This window comes from Chrysemys picta, chromosome 2, assembly GCF_011386835.1.
Source record: "Chrysemys picta bellii isolate R12L10 chromosome 2, ASM1138683v2, whole genome shotgun sequence".
NCBI classification, from domain to species: Eukaryota; Metazoa; Chordata; order Testudines; family Emydidae; genus Chrysemys; species Chrysemys picta.
The window spans coordinates 201,128,648-201,152,329 of NC_088792.1; the positions used below are offsets into that span (position 1 = coordinate 201,128,648).

Genomic DNA, 23,682 nt, shown 5'->3' on the forward strand with positions numbered 1-23,682 from the left:
GTAGAAATGGAATTTCTACAATAATGCTGGGGGGGAGTTCACATGGCATATTAACCATCAGTTGCTTAATAATATATTTTACTGGTATACTGATATCCTGTAGCACTCTTTCAAGAAAGGATCTGAGGAATGAGTATTTACAAGTAACTTGGGACTTAAGAGAAGGTCTTTGTTTTGATGCACTTATCTTTGTGGAATTTTTCTCTGTAGTTTCTTGGTCTCTTCTCTGCAGTTTCTTTCCTCTTGGTAAAGCTAGGAAGGCTTTTCACTGAAATGCTATTTAACAAACAGTTTGAAAGAAGTAACATGATTACACTCTCCACCTCAAATCGTGACTTAAAATATTTAAATCCTGGTGGAAACTTCTTTAAACCCTTCTGTACTATTGTGTACATTATAGAATCATAGGACTGAAAGGGACCTTGAGAGGTCATCTAGTCCAGTCTCCTGCCTCATGGCAGGACTAAGTTGTTAAACTGGTGTTTGTCTAACCTGCTCTTAAATCTCCAATGATGGAGATTCCACAAACTCCCTAGGCAATTTATTCCAGTGCTTAACCACCCCGACAAGTAAGAAGTTTTTTCTAATGTCCAACCTAAACCGCCCTTGTTGCAATTTAAGCCCATTGCTTCTTGTCCTATCCTCAGAGGGTAAGAAGAACAATTCTTCTCCCTCCTCCTCCTTGTAACAACCTTTTACGTACTTGAAAACTGTTATCATGTCCCCACTCAGTCTTCTCTCTTTTCCAGACTAAACAAATCCAATTTTTTCAATCTTCTCTCGTAGGTCATGTTTTCTAGACCTTGAATCATTTTTGTTGCTCTTCTGTGGATTTTCTCCAATATGTCCACGTCCTTCCTGAAATGTGGTGCCCAGAACTGTACACAATACTCCAGTTGAAGCCTAATCAGCGCAGAGTAGAGCGGAAGAATACCTCTCGTGTCTTGCTTGCTTGCAACACTCCTGCTAATACATCCCAGAATGATGTTCGCCTTTTTTTGTTTGTTTGTTTTTGTTTGTTTTTTTTGTTTTTTGCAACAGCGTTACACTGTTAACTCACATTTAGCTGTGACCCCAAGTACTCCTTTCTAGGCAGTCATTTCTCATTTTGTATGTGTGCAACTGATTGTTCCTTCCTAAGTGGAGTACTTTGTGTTTGTCCTTATTGAATCCTATTTACTTCAGACCATTTCTCCAGTTTGTCCAGATCATTTTGAATTTTAATCCTATCCTCCAAAGCACTTGCAACCCCTCCCAGCTTGGTAGTGTCCTCAAACTTTATAAGTGTACTCTCTATGCCATTATCTAAATCACTGAAGATGTTGAACAGAACCGGACCCAGAACTGATCCCTGTGAGACCTCACTCATTATGTCCTTCCAGCGTGACTGAACTGCTAATAATAGTCTCTGGGAACGGTTTTCCAACCAGTTTTGCACCCACCTTATAATAGCTCCATCTAGGTTGCATTTCCCTAGTTTACTTGTTAGAAGGTCATGCAAGACCGTATCAAAAGCCTTACTAAAGTCAAGATATAGGATGTCTGCTGCTTCCTCCCTATCCACAAGGCTTGTTACTCTTTCAGAGAAAGCTATCAGTTTGGTTTGCCATAATTTGCTCTTGACAAATCCATGCTGACTATTACTTATCACCTTATCTTCTAGATAGTTGCAAATTGATTGCTTATTCTTATTTATTCTCCATTATCTTTCAGGGTAAAGAAATTAAGCTGACTGGTCTGAGTTGTCCTTATTTCCCTTTTTATAGATTGGTACTATACTTGCCCTTTTCCAGTCCCCTGGAATTTCTCCCTTCTTCCATGACTTTTCAAAGATAATCACTAATGGCTCAGATATCTCCTCAGTCAGCTCCTTGAGTATTCATCAGGCCCTGGTAACTTAGACATCTAATTTGTCTGTCATTTTTAACTTGTCTTTCCCTATTTTAGCCTCTTCTGATCCTACCTCATTTTCACTGGTATTCACTATTTTAGATGTCCAATCACCACCAACCTTCCTGGTGAAAACCGAAACAAAAGTCCTTAAGCACCTCTATTTCCACATTTTCTGGTTCTCCCCCCCCCCCCCCCCCCTTCACTGAGTAATGGGTCTGTCTGTCCTTGGTCTTCCTCTTGCTTCTAATGTATTTGTAGAATGTTTTGTTACCCTTTATGTCTTTAGCTAGTTTGACCTGATTTTGTCCCCACATCCTTGTGTTATTTGTTTATATTCATCCTTTGTAATATGACCTAGTTTCCACTTTTTGTAGGCCTCTTTTTTGATTTTTTGGTTAAGCCAGGGTGGTCTCTTGCCATATTTCCTATCTTACCTATGCAGTGGGATAGTTTGCTCTTGTGCCCTTAATAATGTCTCTCTGAAAAATTGCCAACTGTCTTCAATTGTTTTTCCCCTTAGACTTGCTTCCCATGGGATCTTACCTACCAACTCCCTGAGTTTGCTGAACTCTGCCTTCTTGAAATCCATTGTCTTTATTTTGCTGTTCTCCCTCCTACCATTCCTTAGAATCATGAGGACGAACTGAAGAGATGAGTTTAAACCTTGTGTGTAAATATATTGGCTGGCTGATTGCATGATGAACTGTGTGTGTTTGTTTTTTGTGTGTGTGTTTGTGTTTTTTATGAATTGTAGAGTAGAGATGTACCTCTTAATCAGATAGGAAACTTACAGGACTGGCAGTATTTCTGTGCAATCATCTGTTGAAGCTGATGAGGAATCTTAAACTCTCTGCGGATTAGAAATTGGATTATAAAATACACCGCTACCTCGATATAACACGACCCCATATAACACGAATTTGGATATAACGCCGTAAAGTAGTGCTCCGGGGAGGAGGGGACGGAGCTGCGCACTCCAGTGGCTCAAAGCAAATTCAATATAACGCAGTTTCACCTATAACGTAGTAAGATTTTTTGGCTCCCAAGGACAGAGTTATATCGAGGTAGAAGTGTATAATGTTTTCCTTGACTAGATCTCTGCCCTCCCGTACATAGTAACATATAACACAAGATAATTGTTCGGATAACCTGTGGACAGGTTAGGTGAGAACAAGTGTCCATCTTACATAGTCTTCAGAAGTTTGGGCCTGCAAAGTGATGAGGACTGTATTTGAGCCAGTTTTGCCTTGCATGAAACTGTTGTGACAAAGAGAGGTCATTCAACAGATTGTACAATCAAGCTATCTAGAGGAAGCTTAGACTCTTTGAGCCAGAGTCAAAAGGATCCTGGATCACTTACCAATCTAAGGAGAATTTTTGGATGAACCATAAATCCACTTTACCTTTTGGGGATTTTGGAGGATAGCTCAGCATAATCTATACAGCCCAAGAATAGAAACTGGAGCATTAATGTTGCTCTGATGCACTGTTAAAATCAAATAAAGATTAAGAGCCGGGCCAAGAGGAAGTGTAGTAACTCACCCAGATTTTGGCGGCATGCACAGAAGCAAATAACAATAGCCAGTGAATAGCCTCAATTGATATGCTGTTACCAGAAACTAAGGGATATATCTCGATTCTAGGAAAGAGGTTGGTAGGAATGAAAAGACTAGAAGACAACATCTAGGTGTCACAGCTGATGTGAAATGCTACACCAGCATACTAATAAGAGAAATAATTTAAAAACTCAAAATGTGTTAATACATTTTTTACAATTTTGAAAAGGTATCTTTTCTCCAAGTGCCCAATGGTTACCCTCAAATGTTTTCCTGAAGAGCTAAAACAATTTGTAATTGTGAAATAGAAATGTACAAATGTCTTGTTTTGAGTGACTATTTGGTCTTTTGTCAATTTAGTGTGTGTGTGTGTGTGTGTATATATATACAAGTAAGAAATTAACAGGAAAAATAATTGCTTTGCTTCTCCTTGGACATTGTGTAAATACAAAATATTGGGGACAATTCACTGGTAAAAGTGCTTGCTTTAAAAAAATAAATAAAACTAGTATTAAGCCTTTGCCTTAGACAAATATTGATAAAGAAAATCTCACTATATTCCTACAAAAGGAAAACCTATTTCAGGTTTCAAAAATGTAGTCCTATGTGGCAGATATTTACTCAATGCAAACTTTGTGATTTGTTTGCTTCAAAAAGGGCTTCTTGTGAAGGAATCTAAGTCCTTTAACCTGCAGTTTTGTTGCTCACCAGTGATTTAAGTGGGGGTATTGGATTATAGTTCTGCTCTGAAAAGTGGCAATATAAAAATGGCACCTTACTCAGTAGATATACTCGGTGTGTGTTCAAAATCAAATCTGTTTGAACAAAGACTAATTTTTACTACTCTCTATTCCTGTTGGTACAGCAAAGCCAATACAAGTTCAGGAGCTGGAGCTTGTATTGGCTTTGCTGTACCAATAGGAATATTCTATTTATTCTAAATTTGTGCATCAAGAGAATATATGTGAATGTATAAATTGTTTAGTAACAAACTACAAAGAATCAGATTCTGTTGTCCCCTTCAATGTGTATTACAAGATGGTTGAGTTGCACTTCTATAGTACTTGGCATGCTCAATGTACATTTTCTTCTGCAGAACTTGAGGTTGCTCAGAACCTTGCAGCATCGGGCCCTAAATGAGGGGGAAAGCAAAAGCTGTAACTGTGGAAGAACTTGTTTCCAGAACAAATGTTGTTGCGACACAATAAACATGAACTGAATAATGCTATTTCAAGTAAATCTGCACTTCATAAAAACTTGCAATGGACTGACGAGGAGAGGAGCTCTCTAGTGTCCTGCAAAATGGAAACAATTTACTTTGTCATTGACCTAAAGAAAAATACTTCAGCTTTAATGGAATCTTATTAAATCTTTTTTAACTATTCACTTTATGTATAGAGGTCTAGCTATCACTTTAAGAAAACATAGAAATAAGATGGTAACATTGGGGAAGTTTAGAGAAAAGTATTGGGAAAACAGATGCTTGGTACTGAGATTGATTTCTTGAGATTCCAAAATCCTAAATATCCATAATTAAACCACCTCAAAGTAAACAAACCCTGTAGCTTGAACAGCTAGGTCTTAGTGAGTCTAGTGGACATGCAGTCAAAGCTGGTTCCTGAAGCTCTCCGGGGTTAATGCATTTGGGAGGTGTGTTGGCATAGAGCTCAGCCAAGGAAGGAGGAAAACATTGCATAATCCCAATAGCCTTTCCATACAATTTTATATCTATATCTATAACAAGGTTGACTGTCTCAAGCAGAAGTGAAGTCTTAAGATTTTCTGACATATGGGCCTCTTTAAGCCCTGCCTACAGTAGGACTTTTCCATAAATTTTCCCACTGTTGCTACCATTAGTGGCAGTGCTAGTGTGGACAAGGTTCCAGCAGTTAAAGGCAATTTAAACACCATGTTGCCCACCCCTGCTCAGAGCAGGGATAAACAACATGCAGCTTAAAATGCTGGCAGTCTGCTGGAGCTAGCCCTGTCCATACTGATGCTCTCACTGTTGGCATCAGTTGAGCTGCACTAGTAGTAGTTAGAGGGAAATTTTAGGGGAAAAGTACTAATGTTAGAATTTTAGTAATGTTAGCATGTGGGGGAATGGATCCCATAGATACCTTAGTGTGGCTTTTAAAATGAAAAACAAAATATAACTAAGGTGTCGGTCACAAATAATGACCTAGTGCTTGAAGAAGTGTCATAGTGCCAACTTTTTGTTGGGAACAATCTAAGGTTGCAAATTTTAAGCAAGCAGTTTGTGTCAACCTGACGGAGAGGTTTAAAATATTGAGTAGCTCTTGGCCTAGACTGATGGACGAGTCTCAAAAAAATAATTATCCAAAAGCAAAGGTACCCTTTTTGTTCATTTTTTTTTATTTTTTATTTTTTGTATTTTTTTTTTTCGTTTTTAGAGTGGTGAATCCAGGATGATATCTCATTATCACTATACTACGTGGCCAGATTTTGGAGTCCCTGAGTCCCCAGCTTCATTCCTCAACTTCTTGTTTAAAGTCAGAGAATCTGGTTCGCTGAGTCCTGAACATGGACCTGCCGTAATTCACTGTAGTGCAGGGATAGGACGCTCTGGCACATTTTCATTAGTAGACACCTGTCTTGTCCTGGTAAGTGTTTCTGTGGTGGCTTTTGGTTTATATTTGAGTTTTTTGATGAACATTCTTTACAAATCAGATATCTGTAAATAAGCCACACATTTGTGAAGGTAAATGAAGACCCTGTGGAAGCTACTTCGTTTCTCTGACACTTATTCTGATGGCTTAAATAAATGTATGAAAATGTATAATTTTTCCACAAATGTGGGATGAGTAGAAGCTCTTCACAATAGAGACTTGTTTTCAAACTGGTGATCTTAATGTGCCTTAGTTTTTTATAGACCTTATTTTCAGAGATTTGTAACTTTGCCCTTAGCTCTTCACTGTTATCTGAAACTTGTTTGATCAGAGTCTGTCTAGAAGTGGAATTTGCTTTCTAATTTTACAAAACTTGAAGGAAACAGCAGTATAGATAGAAAAATAGTGCAACAGAATGAAGCTTGTTGAGTTTTTTGGTGGTTCTAGTATTCCTGTAACTTAAAAAAAATTAAATTAAATCTGAAGTGTTTATATAAAGCTAAACACTCTGAAAGAAAAGCCGCTATTGCAAAACATTGTCTATCTATCAGATTAGTGTTTCTGATTCTTTTTGGGGGAAATTACTTTTAATAGGACATAATCATTAGTTCAGTTACTGGACATATAGCAAGTAATACATACTGCACTGTTTTTCAAAGTATGTTTATAATGGTATTAGCCAGTCTGTGTTATGCCCCAAATTTGCAAATGGTTTGGTCGACTCATTCTTCTGCCAACATTATCCCATCATCCTATTGAATGTGTCTGTCTTTTTAACTAAGCACCAAGTTGTAGTACTCAGAACTACTGTGCCCCAATCCTGCAAAGTAAACACATTCATGAGTAAAGTTAGGCACATAGAAGTGTATTAAGACTCAGGGCTTTAATTATTACTAGCATATTGGCGTTTGTGATTTCAACTAACCTCCAGTTGTATTTTAACATACCTTTTTGTGTTATACAAAAGTATTTTAAGTGATTTTTCTCTTGAGAAATAAACTTAGAAATCAGTTTCAGATGTTAGTTTCTCATACAGTTATAACAGAAATGTGGTAAAAAGGTGGATGTATATATTCAGTAGAAATTGTGTGACTCAAATATCTGTTAAAAATTTTCCTTATTTTTTGGTTCTTTTTAAAGAACAGTTGTCCCACTTTCACAGATTAGGTCAAAACTCTTAGTATAATTAACCAGACTTTTTTTTTTTTTAACAGATGGAAAAAAAAGACCCTTCTTCTGTGGACATTAAGCAAGTATTATTGGATATGAGAAAGTATCGCATGGGACTTATTCAGACGCCTGACCAGCTAAGATTCTCATATATGGCTGTAATAGAAGGAGCAAAATTTATCATGGGGGATTCAACTATACAGGTAAATGTTTAGAATAAACTGACTCTACTATAAAAATCCAAATTTGCAATGTTTATAATATCAATGGGTGATTCAATTTGATGTTCTCTTAGTTATTTTAAAACATGTCATTTCTGCATTGGTTAAGCAGATAAACTTCTCTTAATCAAGCATTGAAGCTGTTTATACCTAAACAGCTTCCTGTCTCAGCTAAATTTTTAACCCTTTGTGTGAGTACCCTGCTCTGTGATATATGGCAGGCATACTCTATACTAACATAAGGAAGGTTAAATCAGTATCTTCAGCTTTTTAAAAAAAACAAAAGAAAGGTCATGTTTCCAAGTGAAATTGAACAAGGATCTTTTCTCCCTGAATTACCTGTACTTTGTCTGTTAATAAAATACTCTGCTGCTGAAGGTTAAAGTTTGCTATCAGGTAACATTTTTCTTACTGTTATTTCATTAACCAGCTGTAGTCAGTATAACCAGCTAGATGAGCTTAATTGGGTTTATTTAATGCAGTTCATAAGGTTCAGGTTTTACAAGTCACTAGTTCTAAACTTTGTTTTCAATGTGCCTTCCGGTAATAACGCTTACAATAGCTTCAACCACTCAAGGATGTCTTGTCAAGGAGACACAGAACTCTTTTTTTTGTAGGGTACATCTTGTTGTTCGTTTTTTTTCTCTTGCTGAAAAAACAACATACTGTAGACAAGTGTAAATTAACTTGACAAACCTACTTCGCTTTCAGAAATAGGATGCCAAATTCAATGTAGCTTTCATCGATTGGGTATTTAATGGAAAAGTTGTGGATGGAGATGTAGATAACTTAAAGCATGTTTATTACAGCTATGATCTTGCTAACTGTCTTGTCAAATGTTTCCATCCTACGCGCATTCTGTCCTTGTGTGTAAATAAATAATTTTACACAACCACTAAACACCAAATAGGTGCAAGGTACACACTTAAGCTATGTAAGAACTAGGTGGTTGTATTCTGACACAGCTTTACGACTAGCATTATGACTATACTTAACTGTTTACACCATTAATGATTTTAGCCAAGAAACGCTCTTAGCAGCCTGCAGTAAATGACTGCTACTCCTTTTGGCAGAACTTGGAGTTTACTTCCTGAACATTTTGCTGCTTTGTATACCAAAGGCCATACCTCACATTTCAGTAATGTCACAATCAAATTACTGAATAGTCTGAGACTTTTTTTTCCCTCCGACATATAAATTCCTCCTTTTTAGCATGTGCATTTCCTGAGGCCCTGAGAAATGTATGGACTATTGTATCAATTTCTCAGAATAACTTTTGGCAGCAATACATGCTTTTTACCATCTTCTTTTGAAATGATGTGTGAATTTTGGAGTAAGCTTTATGTAACTTTTGGAGAATATTTTTGTGTAATTTTTTTTAATCTCAAGATTTTATTCTATATTAGTCTCTAGCTTTCAAAATTTAGAATAACTATTGGATATTAGTATTTTTTTAAATTATTTCTGGTTATCAGTTGTATACGACTTACTTCCATTTTTCCTAAGATGTGGGAGCTAAGACTTTTGAAAAGTGTACTATTCTTAACAAGTATTGAATGTTTTTCTGTCTGTCTTGGAATGAATGGAATGTTCTAAGAGGAAAAGGTAAAAATTAAATGTTAAGGATGTGATATCACATCCTTGACATGTTTCAATGTGATTGCAAAGTATGCTGGTACATAATTGATCCCATTTGCATTTAAGAACTTCATGAACTTTTGAGTAAACGAAGATATCCGCTTTAATTTGAATTTTCCTTGCTGCTCTTCACAATTTATTTAAAAATGTTTGTTTAGCACTATAGCATGGGAGGAAATTGTTACTTGATTTATTGTATGTGAGGGATTTAAGTTACTTGCACAATAGAATAGAAATATGGACATTGATTTTATCCTATACAGATATACTTTGGTTTGATGTATAACTTATCAAATGGTAAATTTTGATTTTCTTCTTCTGTTAAAGATTTTGTTTTTTAAATTGGAATGCAGATGAAACCCAGAGTCAATTTGAATTGTTTTAATTGACATCCAGAAATCTTATTTAAAACGCCTTTAAATAGCCAAGCATGAAATGTGTTTGGATTTTTGGTGTCTTCTGAAAAAAGATCAATGGATTTTTTTTTTTTTTTTTTTCCTTCTCATTTATTTAGAAGGATCTCTGGGTAGGCTTAAGAGTAACAGCACCGAATGTGTGCTCAGGCTGTTTCTTCCTAGTTCTTTTATGCATGCACCTGCTTGCTGCCTGTCCATTTAGTTTCAGTTTCAGCTTTGATGTTGCTAGGTAGGGCATGTTCCATCAACAGTGAAACTGGTTATTTACAAAGTGCTGTCACATGCGTACATTAAACTGAAAATGTAAAATGGAAAGGATTAGAGAACTTTTCTCTAATCAGGTTAGGTATTACTTGTAACAGTACATACAAAAACCTTTAACATTTTAGTGTAGACTGCTTTTCTGGGACTAGAGAGAAATAACTTAGGCTATGGCTACACAAAAGAGCTTATACCTGTGCCGCTGTAAGTTCTCTCGTGTAGCTGCTCTAAGATGACAGGAGAGAGCTCTCCCATCGACTTCGTTAATCCACCCCCAGAAGGCGGTGGTAGCTATGTCGGTGCGAGAAGCTCTCCTGCTGACCTAGCACTGTCAATGTCAACCTTTAGGTTGACGTAACTTATGTTGCTCTCGGGGTGGCAAACCCCTGAGCAGTATAAGTTATACCGACATAAGTGGTGGTGCAGACATAGTCTTAGCAAAGGTGAAGACAAACTCCACTCCTCTTATGTTAACGTCTCCAGTTTTTGAGGTCTTATGCTCAAAACTTGTAATGCTGAAGTCTCAAGGGGCTGCCCACGTAGATCTAATTACACAGCTTACTGTGTAAGCATTCTTCCAGTAAATATGAGTATAGGGGAAGCTGGTCTCAATCTCTCTGTGTAGTTGCCTGACTCTTTTTCTGGAAAGCTCTAACATTTCTGTTTACAGCAGGCCTTTGAAATTCACTAGGGAGAAAATCCTTTGGCTAGAGAAGTGCTTTTTCTTCATCCCATGAAATTCCATTTAAGTTTGGCTGAAAAATGAACTGTTCAATTCCTATTTCCCTTCGCTTGCTTGTGACCCTCAGGGAAACTGGCATGAACATTGTAAAGAGATTGCTGATGCCAACACAGCACATGGGTATTTACAAAGTGTACTGGAAGCTGCCAGAGTAGTGAGGGAAGGGTGGGAAGAATTGGCACATGGCCTCAGCATGGGGGGAGGGATAGCTCAGTGGTTTGAGCATTGGCCTGCTAAACCCAGGGTTGTGAGTTCAATCCTTGAGGGGGCCGCTTAGGGATCTGGGGCAAAAAATCAGTACTTGGTCCTGCTAGTGAAGGCAGGGGGCTGGACTCTATGACCTTTCAGGGTCCCTTCCAGTTCTAGGAGATGGGATATCTCCATTTATTATTATTATTATTATTATTATCCCATCTCCTCTCCAATCCCCTACGGGCTCCATGCGGGGCAGGGTCTTTTGGGGATGTGGGTTGAAGAACCTGGGTGCCATACTCCCCATGACCATCTCCTGGATTCAGCACATGGTGCTAGCTGCTTCCTGCTAATGTAGTTAGTCCTGTAGCTTAAGTGGTAGCAGTCTGTGCTGCAATGCTGAAGGTTCAGGTTTCAAACCCTGCTGAAGATGCATGATGTGGTTTGGTGAACTTTACTTAATAAAATGCTTTCCCCCTTTAATCTGCTGGCACCTTCCTTGTCCCTGTCTTGCAATGTTTATATAAGACTATACTATCACCTGTAACTGTATTTTCTTTAAATATTTAAGCACTGTGCCAGCTCACCACCTGCATATCACGTCAGGTCCACAGGATGTGAGCACGTTTTGAGGCTTTAGAAGTGGGGCTAGCAGCTGACCTTTTCAGGGAGTGGGGCAGTGGAGCAGGGAAGCATTTCCACCATCGAATCCAATAAACTCCATTTTTGACATCCACAGTGTTCTCAAGCTGTGGTTTTTGGGAAGGAGGGGGAAATTGTTTTAATATAAGTTTCTAACTGGTGACTGTCACTTATGTATCTCAATTTAGTAAAAGTTTGCCTGAATAATAACTTCACTCTTGGTGGATAAATTCTCCTTTTTCCAATGACAAGACTCCCAGGCAAACTGTTAGCATTTTGAGCTCTATCTCTGCAAATAAAACACAGGTAGCTAGGTAAACACTTGTTTAAATGGAATCTTAGCTTTCCTGGAGTCATTTAGTATCCACTTTTGAGCTCATTAGGCAACAATCCATAGCAACATTACCAATACACAGTTAATTTTCTAATCACTTCATACTCTGCAGGATTTCCTCTGAGGGGACGATGAATGCTGATTGCAATATGTAGTTTTCTAAGATGGACTCCTACTTCAGAGAGAGAGAGAGAGAGAGAGAGACTCTCTCTCTCTCTCTCTCTCTCGTTTTCCTGAGGGAAATCTAATCTGTAGTCCCAGGAGTAAGGCATACCAGTTCATTAAACATTGCTACAAGGAATTCCAAAAAATAAGTATCCTTGTATAAAACTATTGGAAATTCCAAAGGGACTGTGTATTCATATGGACGTGTACAGCTGTACTTTCTTCTAGTTGTCAGGTCATCTTGGACATTTTATCCAGTTCTCTGGATTTTCCACAGGTTTATGACGAAGGTGGCTGATAACAAAAAGTTTTGGATTTACATGGAGTTGTAGAGCAGCAAAGTTCATATCAGAGACTGTTTAATCAAAAAACACTTTTCACATCTGATATCTCTTGTGAAGAACTCTTGTCAATATTTTGTCTCTTGCAAACAGTAAAAAACCTAGTTACACCACTGTCACTTTTAATATTTGAATAATGATTTAGCATTTTTTAATTGTTGTAGTATTGTTTCTTGCTCTTAGGTATTACAGAGAAGGCAATGGTTATCTGTTTAATCAGATCCACTTTTCTAGATCTCTGCAAGTATTCTGTCATGCCCAAGAGCCTTACCTTTTTCATTGCCATGAGTTTACAGCCATAACTTTCACTTGCAGATTTTTGTTAATCCTGGACAGATTTCTATGCTGTATACTTGACCTTCTAGTTTTCTAACAACCGAATTTCCCTCAAATTAGTCTTGGTTTTAGTGTTAACTGAAGCTAAGACTGATGGGTGTACTTGTTCTCTATTCAGTGTAAATAAAGGTATCACTGTGTGGCTTACATCTTTGTTATCTAGAAATTAGTTTTTATATAAATTTTAATTTACATTTTTATTTATATGATCATTCTGTGGAAGACTTCTTTATTCAAAAATTTGTTTTCTCACTCTCTTAGAAACGGTGGAAGGAACTTTCTAAGGAGGACCAAGCACCAAGTTCTGAGCAGTCTCCTCCACACCCAACCAGAATAAATATGGAGAAGTACAATGGGAACAGTGTGGGCTTAGAAAAACAGGAGCAAATGGGGGAGAAAACAAATACTGAACTGTCCACTAAAGTACAAGATACTATGGATGGAAACATTGAAAGGTAAGCAACATGAAAAATTACTTGTGTGTTTTTGTTTTTGTTTTTTAATACAAGTCTTCTTATCCTGGAGTGGGGTTGCCAACTGTCTAATCAGGGTTGAGCTTGGGGCAGAGGGTTAGGGTGCAGGAGTGGGTGCAGGGTGCAAGCTCTGGGAGGGAGTTTGCATGCTGGAAGGGGCTTAGGACTGGGCTAGGGGGTTGGGGTGGAGGAGGGGGTGCGGGGTGCAGACTCTGGGAAGGAGTTTGGGTTTAGGAGAGGGATCAGGCCTGGGGCAAGGGATTGGGGTGTGGAAGAGGGTTTGGGGTGCTGGCTCTGGGAGGGGGCTCAGGGCTGAGGCAGAGAATGATGGGTGCAGGCTCCGGCCAGGCAGTGCTTACCTCTGGAGGCTCCCAGTTTGACTTCAGTAGCCTCAGGGAGATAGAACCCGCTTCTGGGAGACTCCCAACAAAACTGAGAGGGTTGTGTTAGACATGATTTTATTCAATCTTTGATATCACTTCACTTATTTAAAAGTACTGAACAGGGAATAAGTAGGTTTTAAGAAGAAAAGAGAAAATAACAAGGTTTCTGGGACCGGAAAGGCTTACAGCACAAGGTTTAAAGTGTCATTCTGCAAACACTCTAGAACAGTGGTTCCCAAACTGGGGTTCGCAGAACGTTAAAGGGGGTTCGCAAGAAAAAATTCATTAATGGCGGCCAGAGGACCCCAGCATTGGAGGCAGCAGGTGCAACCCGGTTGCAGGACAGATAACTAGAGCCCCCGGGAGAGCAGGGCTGTGCAGTTGGGGCCAGCAGCCCGAGCCCTGTCCCTGTCAGCGGGGGAGCCGGCAGCCTGAGTCCCAAGGAGAGCGGGGCCGGGCAGTTGGGGCTGGCAGCTAGAGCCCTGACCCCCGTCAGTGGGACAGCCAGCAGCCCGAACCCCAGCGCTCTGGTGGGGCTGGCAGCCCGAGTCCCAGGGAGAGCGGGGCCGGGCAGTTGGGGCCGGAAGGTCGAGCCCTGCCCCCCGTCAGTGGGGGAGCTGGCAGCCCGAACCCCAGCGCTCCGGGGGGGCTGGCAGCCCTGACCCCAGGGAGAGCGGGGCCGGGCAGTTGGAGCCGGCAGCCCAAACCCCAGTGCTCCGGCGGGGCTGGCAGTCCCAAGCCTCAGGGAGAGTGGAGCCGGGCAGTTGGGGCCAGCAGCCTGAGCCCCAGCGGTCAGCGGGACCTGCAGCTCAAGCTCAGTTGACCGGGGTGGTCAATGGGGTCCAGCAGCAGGAGCCCCAGGGAGTATGGATCCGGCAGCCCAGGCTCTGGCGTGGGGCCAGTAGCCTGAGCCCTGTGGTGGGCAGGGTGGCAGCTGAGACCCCCAGACCTGCAGGTGGCAGCTCAGACTCCTGTCCTTGTCAGACAGGGGAAGTTGGCATGGAGGGCAGAGTGAGCAGGAGCAGTGCTGTATGTGGGGGGTGGTCCAAGCTAATTTGTCCCTCGCAGGACACTCTCCTAGGGAGAGAACCTTGTGGCGGAAGGAAAGCTGTTTGGAAGCCAAACCAGCCAGAAGCACGTTGTAGCCAGTGTAGCAGTATTAAGGTGCCTCTGTAATTGTCATTCTCTCTGGAGTGCTGTTTTGCTTCAGTGAGATTTGAGTGAAGCTTCTCATTTTCTAGTTTGTTGGTTGTTAGCAGTCTCTCGGTGTTTTTATTAGAACTTTTGTACACAAGTTCAATGGATAAGTGGCTGAAAAAGGAAAGTGTAAAGACGCAAGAATCAGCTAGTGTTTCCTCAAGTCCACACTGTGGAAAATCTACGTCTAATGATCATGATGGTCCTGGAAAGTCACTTACAAAGAAAAGAAAATATGACTATGATTATATAAAATATGGCTTTGCATGCATTGGTGATCAAGAATGTCCAAAACCACTGTGTGTGATTTGTGGTGGTGATCTAGCAAACAGCTGCTTCAAACCTTCTCTACTTCGGTGCCATTTAGAAACTAGGCATCCTGTACAACTCGACAAGCCTGTTGATTTTTTTCAAGCGAAAATTAGCTGAGAGGAAAAGTGACATTACCAGTTTTCTATCCAAAGCAAGTACTGATAATGAAAATGCACTTGAAGTATCATACCGCGTGAGCTACTGAGTAGCAAAAGCATCAGAAGCCCATACTATAGCAGAGAGCTTGATTGGTCCATGTATAAAAGACATAGTTCATTGCATGCTTGGAGAAAAGGCTGCAAAAAGGATTGACACGGTACCTTTGTCCAATAATACGTTGTCAAGAAGAATTAATGATGTCAAATAACGTAGAGACCATAATTGTACAGAGTGAAAAATAGTCCATATTATGCTATACAGTTGGATGAATCAACTGATGTAGCTAATCTAGCTATTTTGCTACTGTTTGTACGTTATGTGAATGAAGGTCTGGTTGAAGAAGACTTGTTGTTTTGCCGACCATTGGAAGAACGTACAACTGGAGAAGATATCTTCAATCTGACTAATGCATATTTTCAAGAAAACGAAATAGATTGGTCTCGTTGCCTAAGCATTTGCACTGATGGGGCCACATCAATGACTGGGAGGTATCCTGGATTTGTAGCTCGAACAAAAAAGGTTGCATCAAAAGTCTCTTGGACTCATTGCAGCATCCATAGACAAGCCCTCGCAACAGAACGCATGCCTGAAGGACTGCAGGAAGTGCTGCACAATGCAGTGGAAAATGATGTCTGGCTCCAGAGCCTAGCTTATTTAGCAGATATTTTCTCAAGAATTAATGACCTAAATTTATCTCTTCAGGGTCTCAATATAACAGTTTTCAATGTGCAAGACCGAGTTGAATCTATGATAAAGAAGTTGCAGTTCTGGGAAAGTTGTTTGGAAAACAATCAAACTGAGTGTTTCAGTAATCTTAATGACTTCCTGGCAGAACATAAACTTCAGTTGGATCAGTGCACTAAAACCAATATAACTGCACACCTAAAAGGACTTTGCACAACTTTCAGGGATTACTTTCCAGCTGTATCAGGCGATAATGACCGGATTCGCAACCCTTTTGATGATACCACTTTCTCAACACAGATATTGAACATGGAGGAAAAAGAGAAATTGATTGAGATCTCCTGTGATTAAGAACTGAAAAGGTGTTTCAGAAATATGTCATTGGCTGAGTTTAAGAAACGAGTACCCCCTTCTGACAGAAAAAGCTGCTGCAGTTTTGTTACCATTTTCAACAACATACTTGTGCAAGAAAGCATTTTCCTTGTATGCACATCTGAAAACGAAATACAGAAACAGACTTGATGCTGAACCAGACCTGAGACTTTATCTTTCTCCAAAGGTTCCGGACTTCCAAGAGCTATGCAGATCAAAGCAAGCGCATCCATCACACTGAGGAAATTTAAATTTGAAACCCTGGAAATACTAATTTTTAGGAGGGGGTTCACTATTTCACAATTTAGAGAAAGGGGTTTGCGGGCTGTTAAAGTTTTGGGAACCACTGCTCTAGAACAACAGTTGAAAGGGCTGAACTACTCCGTCCATCTCATTGAGTTGCTAACTTTGGAGCTTACTGTTTGTTAAGGCTTCAAACTTTCAGATAAAAAGGCTGTGTAAGGCCTGGTCTTGACTTGAAACTTAGGTCGACATAGTCACATTGCTCTGGGCTGTGAGAAATTTCACACACCTGTGTGAAGTAGTTAGGTCAAGGTAACCCATGCTATAGATGCAGTTGGGTCACTGCTAACCTAGCTACCACCTCTCGGGGGGGGGGTGGGTGGGAGAGGGTAGATTTACTATGGCAATGAGAGAAAATCCTTCTGTCACTGTAGTAAAGGTTTAATGTAGACCTGAGAGGCAGTAGCTAGGTTGATGGAAGGGGTTAGGATAACCTAACTACTTCATACAGGGTGTGAAATTTTTCACAGCCTTGGGTGATGTAGCTAGGTTGACCTGAGTTTTAGGTGTAACATAGGCTTAAGTGTCTATGGTACAAGTGCTACAGCAGCATAGTTGTAGCACTGCAGGTGTGCCATTGTAGCTCTTGTAGCGACATACAAGATACAGACTTCTGCCAGAATAGCAGTGTTGCCCAAGGGTGTGAAAATGTGTGATCCCCTAACCAGTGTGTCTGTACTGGCAGAAGTTTCTAGTGTAGATACAGCTATACTAGCAAAATTGCATTTATATCAGGATAGCTTGTTTAATTTATGGGGAGCGGTTTTCCTATGTCAGTACAAACAGCAGTTTTGCCATAGGGTTGCCAGTTTTGATTGGATGTAGGAGGTTTCATCGCATGATATCACAATCAGATGCACAAATCAGATGACAGCTTGGCTTGCAAAGAGCTGAAATAGTAGTGGTCCTACAAGTACGTCACATCAGTTTTTCACCACAGTGGAAAATCAATGCTAACTTTTCTAAATAAACGTTTATGGTATGAGTTTCAGAAGTAGTACACACTGATAGGCCCAACTGTAGTGAGTGGGAGCTGTTGGTGCTCAATACCTCTGCAAACTGGACTACACAAGGGCCATATTTTATCCTCAATCTTTGTACCAACTTCCCATTATCAATAGGAGGTTGGCTATGGATTGAAGGTACAAGTTGTGTGGGTGTGTTTTCACTGTAGCCTTGTTAACTCAGGTAATCAAAACCTGAGGCTGAGCACCCTGGTTAGCTTACTTCTGGTGTGAGCAGCCACAGAACAAAGTCCTACTTGAGTTACTGTATCCTCACTGGTTCTGCACTCGGCATTGTGTATTGCTAAGACCATGTCCCATGGTTCTTTCAGTTGCAATAAACTGAGCTGCTCTGATCTTTGCCAGTGAGTTGTGGGAGAACTTGTTGGTTGTTTTAGGTACCTGGGGAATTGTGGGAAGGCAGTGGAGGACTATCGGCATCAAGTGATTTAGCCTGTGTCCTTACTGGAAAGTGTGTAGGTTATCAGTCTGAGGGAAAAGCGTCACTCTGGTTTTAGCCTGCAGCCTCAGATGTGCCAGCCAGCCCAGATTGAAAGTACCACTAAACTCATGAGGGTTTTGTGTGTGTGGATAGGAGGGTTGCAGGCAACAATCAAGAAAGAGGCTGAGTAACCTCTTCAGTGAAGTTACCCTCAACATGTGCTTTTTTGTACATTCTATATATTTAATATAGAAAAATACATATACATACAAAATACAGAAAAACCTCAGTCACTGAATGAAGCCAGAGTTCTGTGCAGGGGAAAATGTGATCATGCCATTAAAATTATCATGCGTAGGCAAGAGGGGGCAGAATTAAGGTTGCAACTCTGGTGTTTCCTAAGTTCCTGATGTTTGACTTGGAACCTTAATAATGTTAAAACAGCGTGGGTATTTACGCTGTGCTACTCTAATTACCTGAACAGTTTCATTAAAGACCATTCTCATCGACACTCCCTCCTTCATCGTTTTAGTCCTAAACGGCACAAATTGGTTAACTATTCTGTGTGTTGGGTTGAGGGGGTTTCTCCTAATCTCTTGAGGAATTACTTCTATTCCACAACTTAGTTTTTTCTCTCTTTTAGTACTGTTCGGAAACGGCTGCGAGAGGATAGAAAAGCTTACACAGCCCAGAAGGTGCATCAGATGAAACAGAAGCTAAGTGAGACTGAAAGAAAAAGAAAAAGGTGGTTATATTGGAAACCTATTCTCACTAAGATTGGGTTTGGTACAGTCATTTTAGTTGGAGCTTATTCTTGCTGGAAACTGTATTTTCAAGAACATTCCTTGTAAGTAAAAACTTATTTGCACTGTGAGCCTGTCTATGGTAGCAGCTAATCTTGCTGCAAGTCAATCATTAGGGAGTTTGACTTTCAGCAGCAAACTCCTTACACCTAAAATCGGTGCAGTAGTTTAGACACAAACTAGATAAGTGATGTAAACTGATCAGTCAGCATCTCAGGACTTTCACAGCAGGTACTTCTGAAACCAAACGGCAAATTGCTACCCAGAATAAAGTTGTTCGTTTGTTAAATAAACAGGTACAAACTTTGTGTAACTGTATTTATATACTTTTAAAAATGGTATTCCACTGAATCTAGATAGATAGACCCTGAGCCATGAAAATTTAACTATTGTGGCTATCTGGGTTTTAATTTACATGCCTGACATAAGCAATAAACAGTGTGGTATCATTTACATTATTAATGCAAAGAAGTTATCCTTAAATGTGTGTAATGTGTAATGTACTATTGACATAGGCATCAACATTTTATATTCTTATGACCCAGGATAAATATATTTTATAACTGCATATTTAATCTTACTTTTTGTAGCTAACTGTACTTTTAAAAGCTTAGTTTGTACAAATTTATTTGACAAAAAAAAAAATTTGATTTTGGAACTTAATGTATAGGATATTTTGTGCACAGTGCATCCATTCCCCACATTTCAAGATGAGACTTTTGATATGAGCAGCTAGGGTTCTAATGAAGCACTTTTCAGTTTCTACTCTGTACGCTGCATTCCTTTTATTTATTTATTTTTTGTTTTTGCAGTTTCCTTATTTAAAAAAGCTTTAAAATGCTTGGTGTTGTTTTTTTTTGTTTTTTTTTATAAAGCTGTTTGCTAGTCCTAGACTTAGAGGCAAATTGTTAAACTGATTAATGGAAGTTGTATTAAGACTTCAGCTACTTCTGAAGCTCTAGTTTTGTTAAAGTTCTGACATTCCATTAAATGTGAAATGTGATATTTTGTGTCTCATCTTATTATTTTTTTTTTTGAGTTTTATTCCGTGTAATAATAATAATAATAATCTATCACCCATCAATAATGGCACATTGAAGGCAACTTAAAACTGATTGAACTTTTTGTGAAAAACTTGTTTCAAAAGTAATTGAAAGCATTAGCTACAGAATATAGATGAATATTGTCAACTATTTGATAACATTTTATGAACTGTGACAAAGTCTTAAGGATGCCAGATCTATTTAAGGTACTTTTTTAAGTTGCCTATCACCATAGTAAACACAATAGTTAGCCACTTCATCAGGAATAGTAGATGAAGGAAGTACTTATTTACCTTTGGATCAGTTTGAGATGGATCATAAACTTTTCACTGTTTTATATGAAAAAGTGTATCTAATAGCTCTTTTCCCAGCTCCATTGTTAACTTCCTTTCCCTTAAAGGAACCTATACAATGGAGTCTGTATGTAGCTGTCCAAATCATTCTCATCTAAGGAGGAAGGCTGTGTGGCCTAGTGGATAGAACAGTGGATCAGAGTTCAGGAGACTTGAGTTCTATTCATGGCTCTGCCACTGGACTGTTGGGTGACCTTGGACAGATCACTGTACCTCACTGCCTCAGTTTCCAAATGTGTAAAAAGGGGATGATACTGTGATCTCCTTAATAAAGCACTTTGAGAGGTCTCCAGCCACCTGCAAGCTCAGTAGCAAGAGATTAAACATGGGACCTAAACTGAGTTGCTGTTTCTTTGCAGTGCTACTAGATGACTGAACAACATACACTTTTGAGGAGTGTCTCATGGATGTGCAATAGATTTACATAGGTACCTCCAGATAGTGTGAATAGGAGTAAAATGTGTAATTCCCCGGTGTTAGTAAAAGAATGAGACTTCAGGTGGTAGAGTCTTACAGTATTCAGAGCTGTGTTTCTGTAAGACTGCCATTAAAACAAGATGGCAACTTGTACTGGAACCATGGCAGAGCCAAGATTTAGTAATTGCTTTGGCAGAAATAGTAAATTTGGTTACTTGTTGTAACAAGACGGTAAGCAATCAGGGAGAGAGTGCAGATTTTGTGTTTAGGAAGGTATTGTCCCACCAAATAGTTTTTTTTTTTTTTTTTTCTTTTTTTAACCTTCAGCTGTTCTAACTCTAATCAACCCCCAGCCTAGAGAGAGTGCATTACTCTTTCCATCCTATATCTTACTCCTCAATCTTCCCATATTTCTTTTCTGTTGTAAAGTGTCTTACAAACGGCTGGGTTTTATTTATGGGAAAATGTATGTTGTGCCATGAAGTACTATTATAAAAGTGAAATGAGATCTTCAAATCCTAAAGTGCTTAAAGGAAAACAGTTAAGAAAAAAAACCTCCAAGAGAGATAATATCCCTTTCTCTGAAATTGCAAGTCTCCATTTATCTCCTGACTCAGCAGCAGGATTTTTCCAAGCATTTTCTGCTTTCTTGTCTTGATGACAAGCTCTAAATGCATCTTTGAACACCGTCATTTGAATTCTTTTACCTGATGCCATCTAAACTGTCTCCTACATTGCCCAGACCCCAAGAAGACTTTCTTGGTCTCTTGGGAACGTTCATGTATGCTCACATTGTGTTCACTCCTTTTCACACCACAAAGTAGCATTTGTAAATTAATTTGGTAATTTATGGGTAAGCTGTGTTTGGTTGGCTTGGCTGCATCATTAACAACCAGGTGTGAAGACATCTGTAACAATTTTTAAGGATCACACCAGTGACAGGCAAAAAAAAATGTTAAACTCCGATCTGCTGCAGTATAAGATTGGGAAAGAAGCTTTTTATCACATTCCAGGAAGGAACCTGGTGTAAAATCCTAGTTCCATTTAAAATCAATGGCAAAATGCCCACTGACTTTTTAGTGGGGTTAGGATTTCCTCTTTTGTCTTTAGTTCATAGCACTTTACAGGAAGGTGGTTGTTACAAAATCTAGGCTATGCATACTTTGTTGTTTTTGTGGCAGTTAAGTGAAAAGAGAACATGAGACAACAGTCTTCTCTTCTGAGATATTAAATCCTGATTGGCACACTAGTTCTGAAATGCTGTTGAGCTTCTGATTGAAATCTTGACTGTGATCCTCTTTTCCCCTATATGTATTGTTTTCCAGAATAATTAGCATAGTAGAACTTATTTTTTTAATTAGATCACTTTAAAGCTGACATTCAGATGATTAGCTTCATACAAATCTCATTCACCTTTTACCAACTAACAAACACCTGAATCTCAGTTATAAGTAGCACATTCTAGTTTTATAAGGATTGGAATTAGTCCTTTTGGTTTTCTATTCAATTATATTTTTCTGGCATGGGAAATCTATTGTTTGCAATGGCACCACTTGCTGTGTTGAGTGCCCCTCGATCTTGTAAATATTTTCCCCACTACTTGTTGAGCAGGAGTTATCCAATAGCAATAATTAAATACAGTCTAAAGTAAAGATTTGGAGAAATTACAGGTGCGTTTTAGGGAAATTTAATTTGCAAATGAAACTTAACTTAATTAAGCTTTTGGAACATTACTTGTTCCGTTTCATTAACTGATGTATTTTTATTTTAATATAGTATTTTAAAAATATACAGCTTAGTGCAAATGGACAATAAAAAAAGGCAAGTGTGTGAATTGGGTGGGTATGAAAAAGCCTTGAAGTATAATAGAGGCCAACAACATTAATGTACCTTTTCATTTATTAGACTTAAATGTCAGATTTTTGGATGACTGCACAAGAAACTTATGTAAATTGAGGTAACTCATGGGGAAAATTGTCATTGTGGTCAAGTGATTTAAACTACAGGGTGGAATTTGGCAAAGTTAAATTGTGTGATAGTCTTCCTGCCTTTTAAAGCTGTTTTTTAACTGGCTTCAGCTCAGTCTCACTCTTGTGTACTAAAAATAAATGTGTTCAAAATATTTCATCTGTCTGAGTCTTTATTTGCATTAAAAGGCCTGATATGTGAAAAAAATATTTTTTCAATGCTGTCAATTAACTTTAAGGAAAGATTACTGTGCTCTGGAAGAAATCAGTGTGGGTTTATGAATGTTGGTTCTTCTAATTTGTTTCTGGTCATATAAACTTTGCTTTATTAAAAATTGTTGTTTTGGAATTCCCTCATTGGGACAAGAGAATTTAGACTTGGAATGTCACTTTGCTTTGAACTGTAACTTCTAAAACAGGACTGGCATTCAGATTTCAAAAAGCAGTTATTAGGTCCTGGTCCAGCAAAATACTCATGGAGTCCCACTGCAGTCAATGGGACTGTTGACATGCTTAAAGTTAGGTACGGGCTTTAGTGACCTGCTGGACATGCAAGGCAAGATATGAACCCCTCTCCAATGTGCATTTGCCTTACCTGTAGTATCTCTTCCGAAAAAGATTTGGCATTTCAAACAGTTTTACTACTGATAGTAATGGAGTAATTAGTCTGAGAAACGAATGTGAAAAATTGGAACAAATTATCAGTTTTGGGGTTTGCTTTACAATTTATAGTGACTTCCAAGCCCTTAGTCTGTACTGATTTTTAGTCTTTACTGAATTGGTGACTTTGTTTTGCGTTGTATGTCGTAGGCCGAGACTGACTGACATCTAAACCTCCAAGACTTGTGAATATTCTGCATCTATATAAATTGCAAACTATTGACATGCAAGGCAAGATATGAACCCCTCTCCGGGAACAAAAGTGAGGTCTGATAAATACCAAGAAGGCCTCATAATTATCTGTTTACAACGTAAACTACATCCAGGGGATGAAGAACACCACCAGCATGCTACTTTGCAAAACAAAATAACTTGCTGTCTTCTGTGTTTTTTATAATGCCTGTATTAATTGTAGAAAGATGTAAAAGAAATAAACTAGAAAATACTTTGTACTGCCATTTTTATTGTATTTTTATACATTTTTGGCAGCATTAAATATTTTTTTAAATTGACAACATACTGTTGTGTGCGCATTATGTTAGGGGAAAACTATTAAACAGTATTTCAAGAAAA

General features: G+C 39.0%; 1 protein-coding gene across 8 annotated transcripts in view; it reads left to right on the forward strand.

The window, feature by feature from the left end:
- Positions 1-23,682, forward strand: part of PTPN2 (protein tyrosine phosphatase non-receptor type 2) — a 55,648-nt gene extending 31,966 nt beyond the window's left edge. For 2 of the 8 annotated variants that reach the window (XM_065585238.1, XM_065585239.1), the window contains 5 exons: positions 5,864-6,073; positions 7,294-7,452; positions 12,799-12,992; positions 18,510-18,713; positions 23,260-23,682. In XM_065585238.1, the coding sequence (XP_065441310.1) occupies positions 5,864-6,073; positions 7,294-7,452; positions 12,799-12,992; positions 18,510-18,713; positions 23,260-23,281 (789 nt within the window). In that variant the 3' untranslated portion in view covers positions 23,282-23,682. Of the gene's footprint in view, positions 1-5,863; positions 6,074-7,293; positions 7,453-12,798; positions 12,993-18,509; positions 19,673-23,259 lie in introns of those variants that run through there. The other 6 variants (XM_065585241.1, XM_065585242.1, XM_065585243.1 and 3 more) reach the window with 5 other exon arrangements.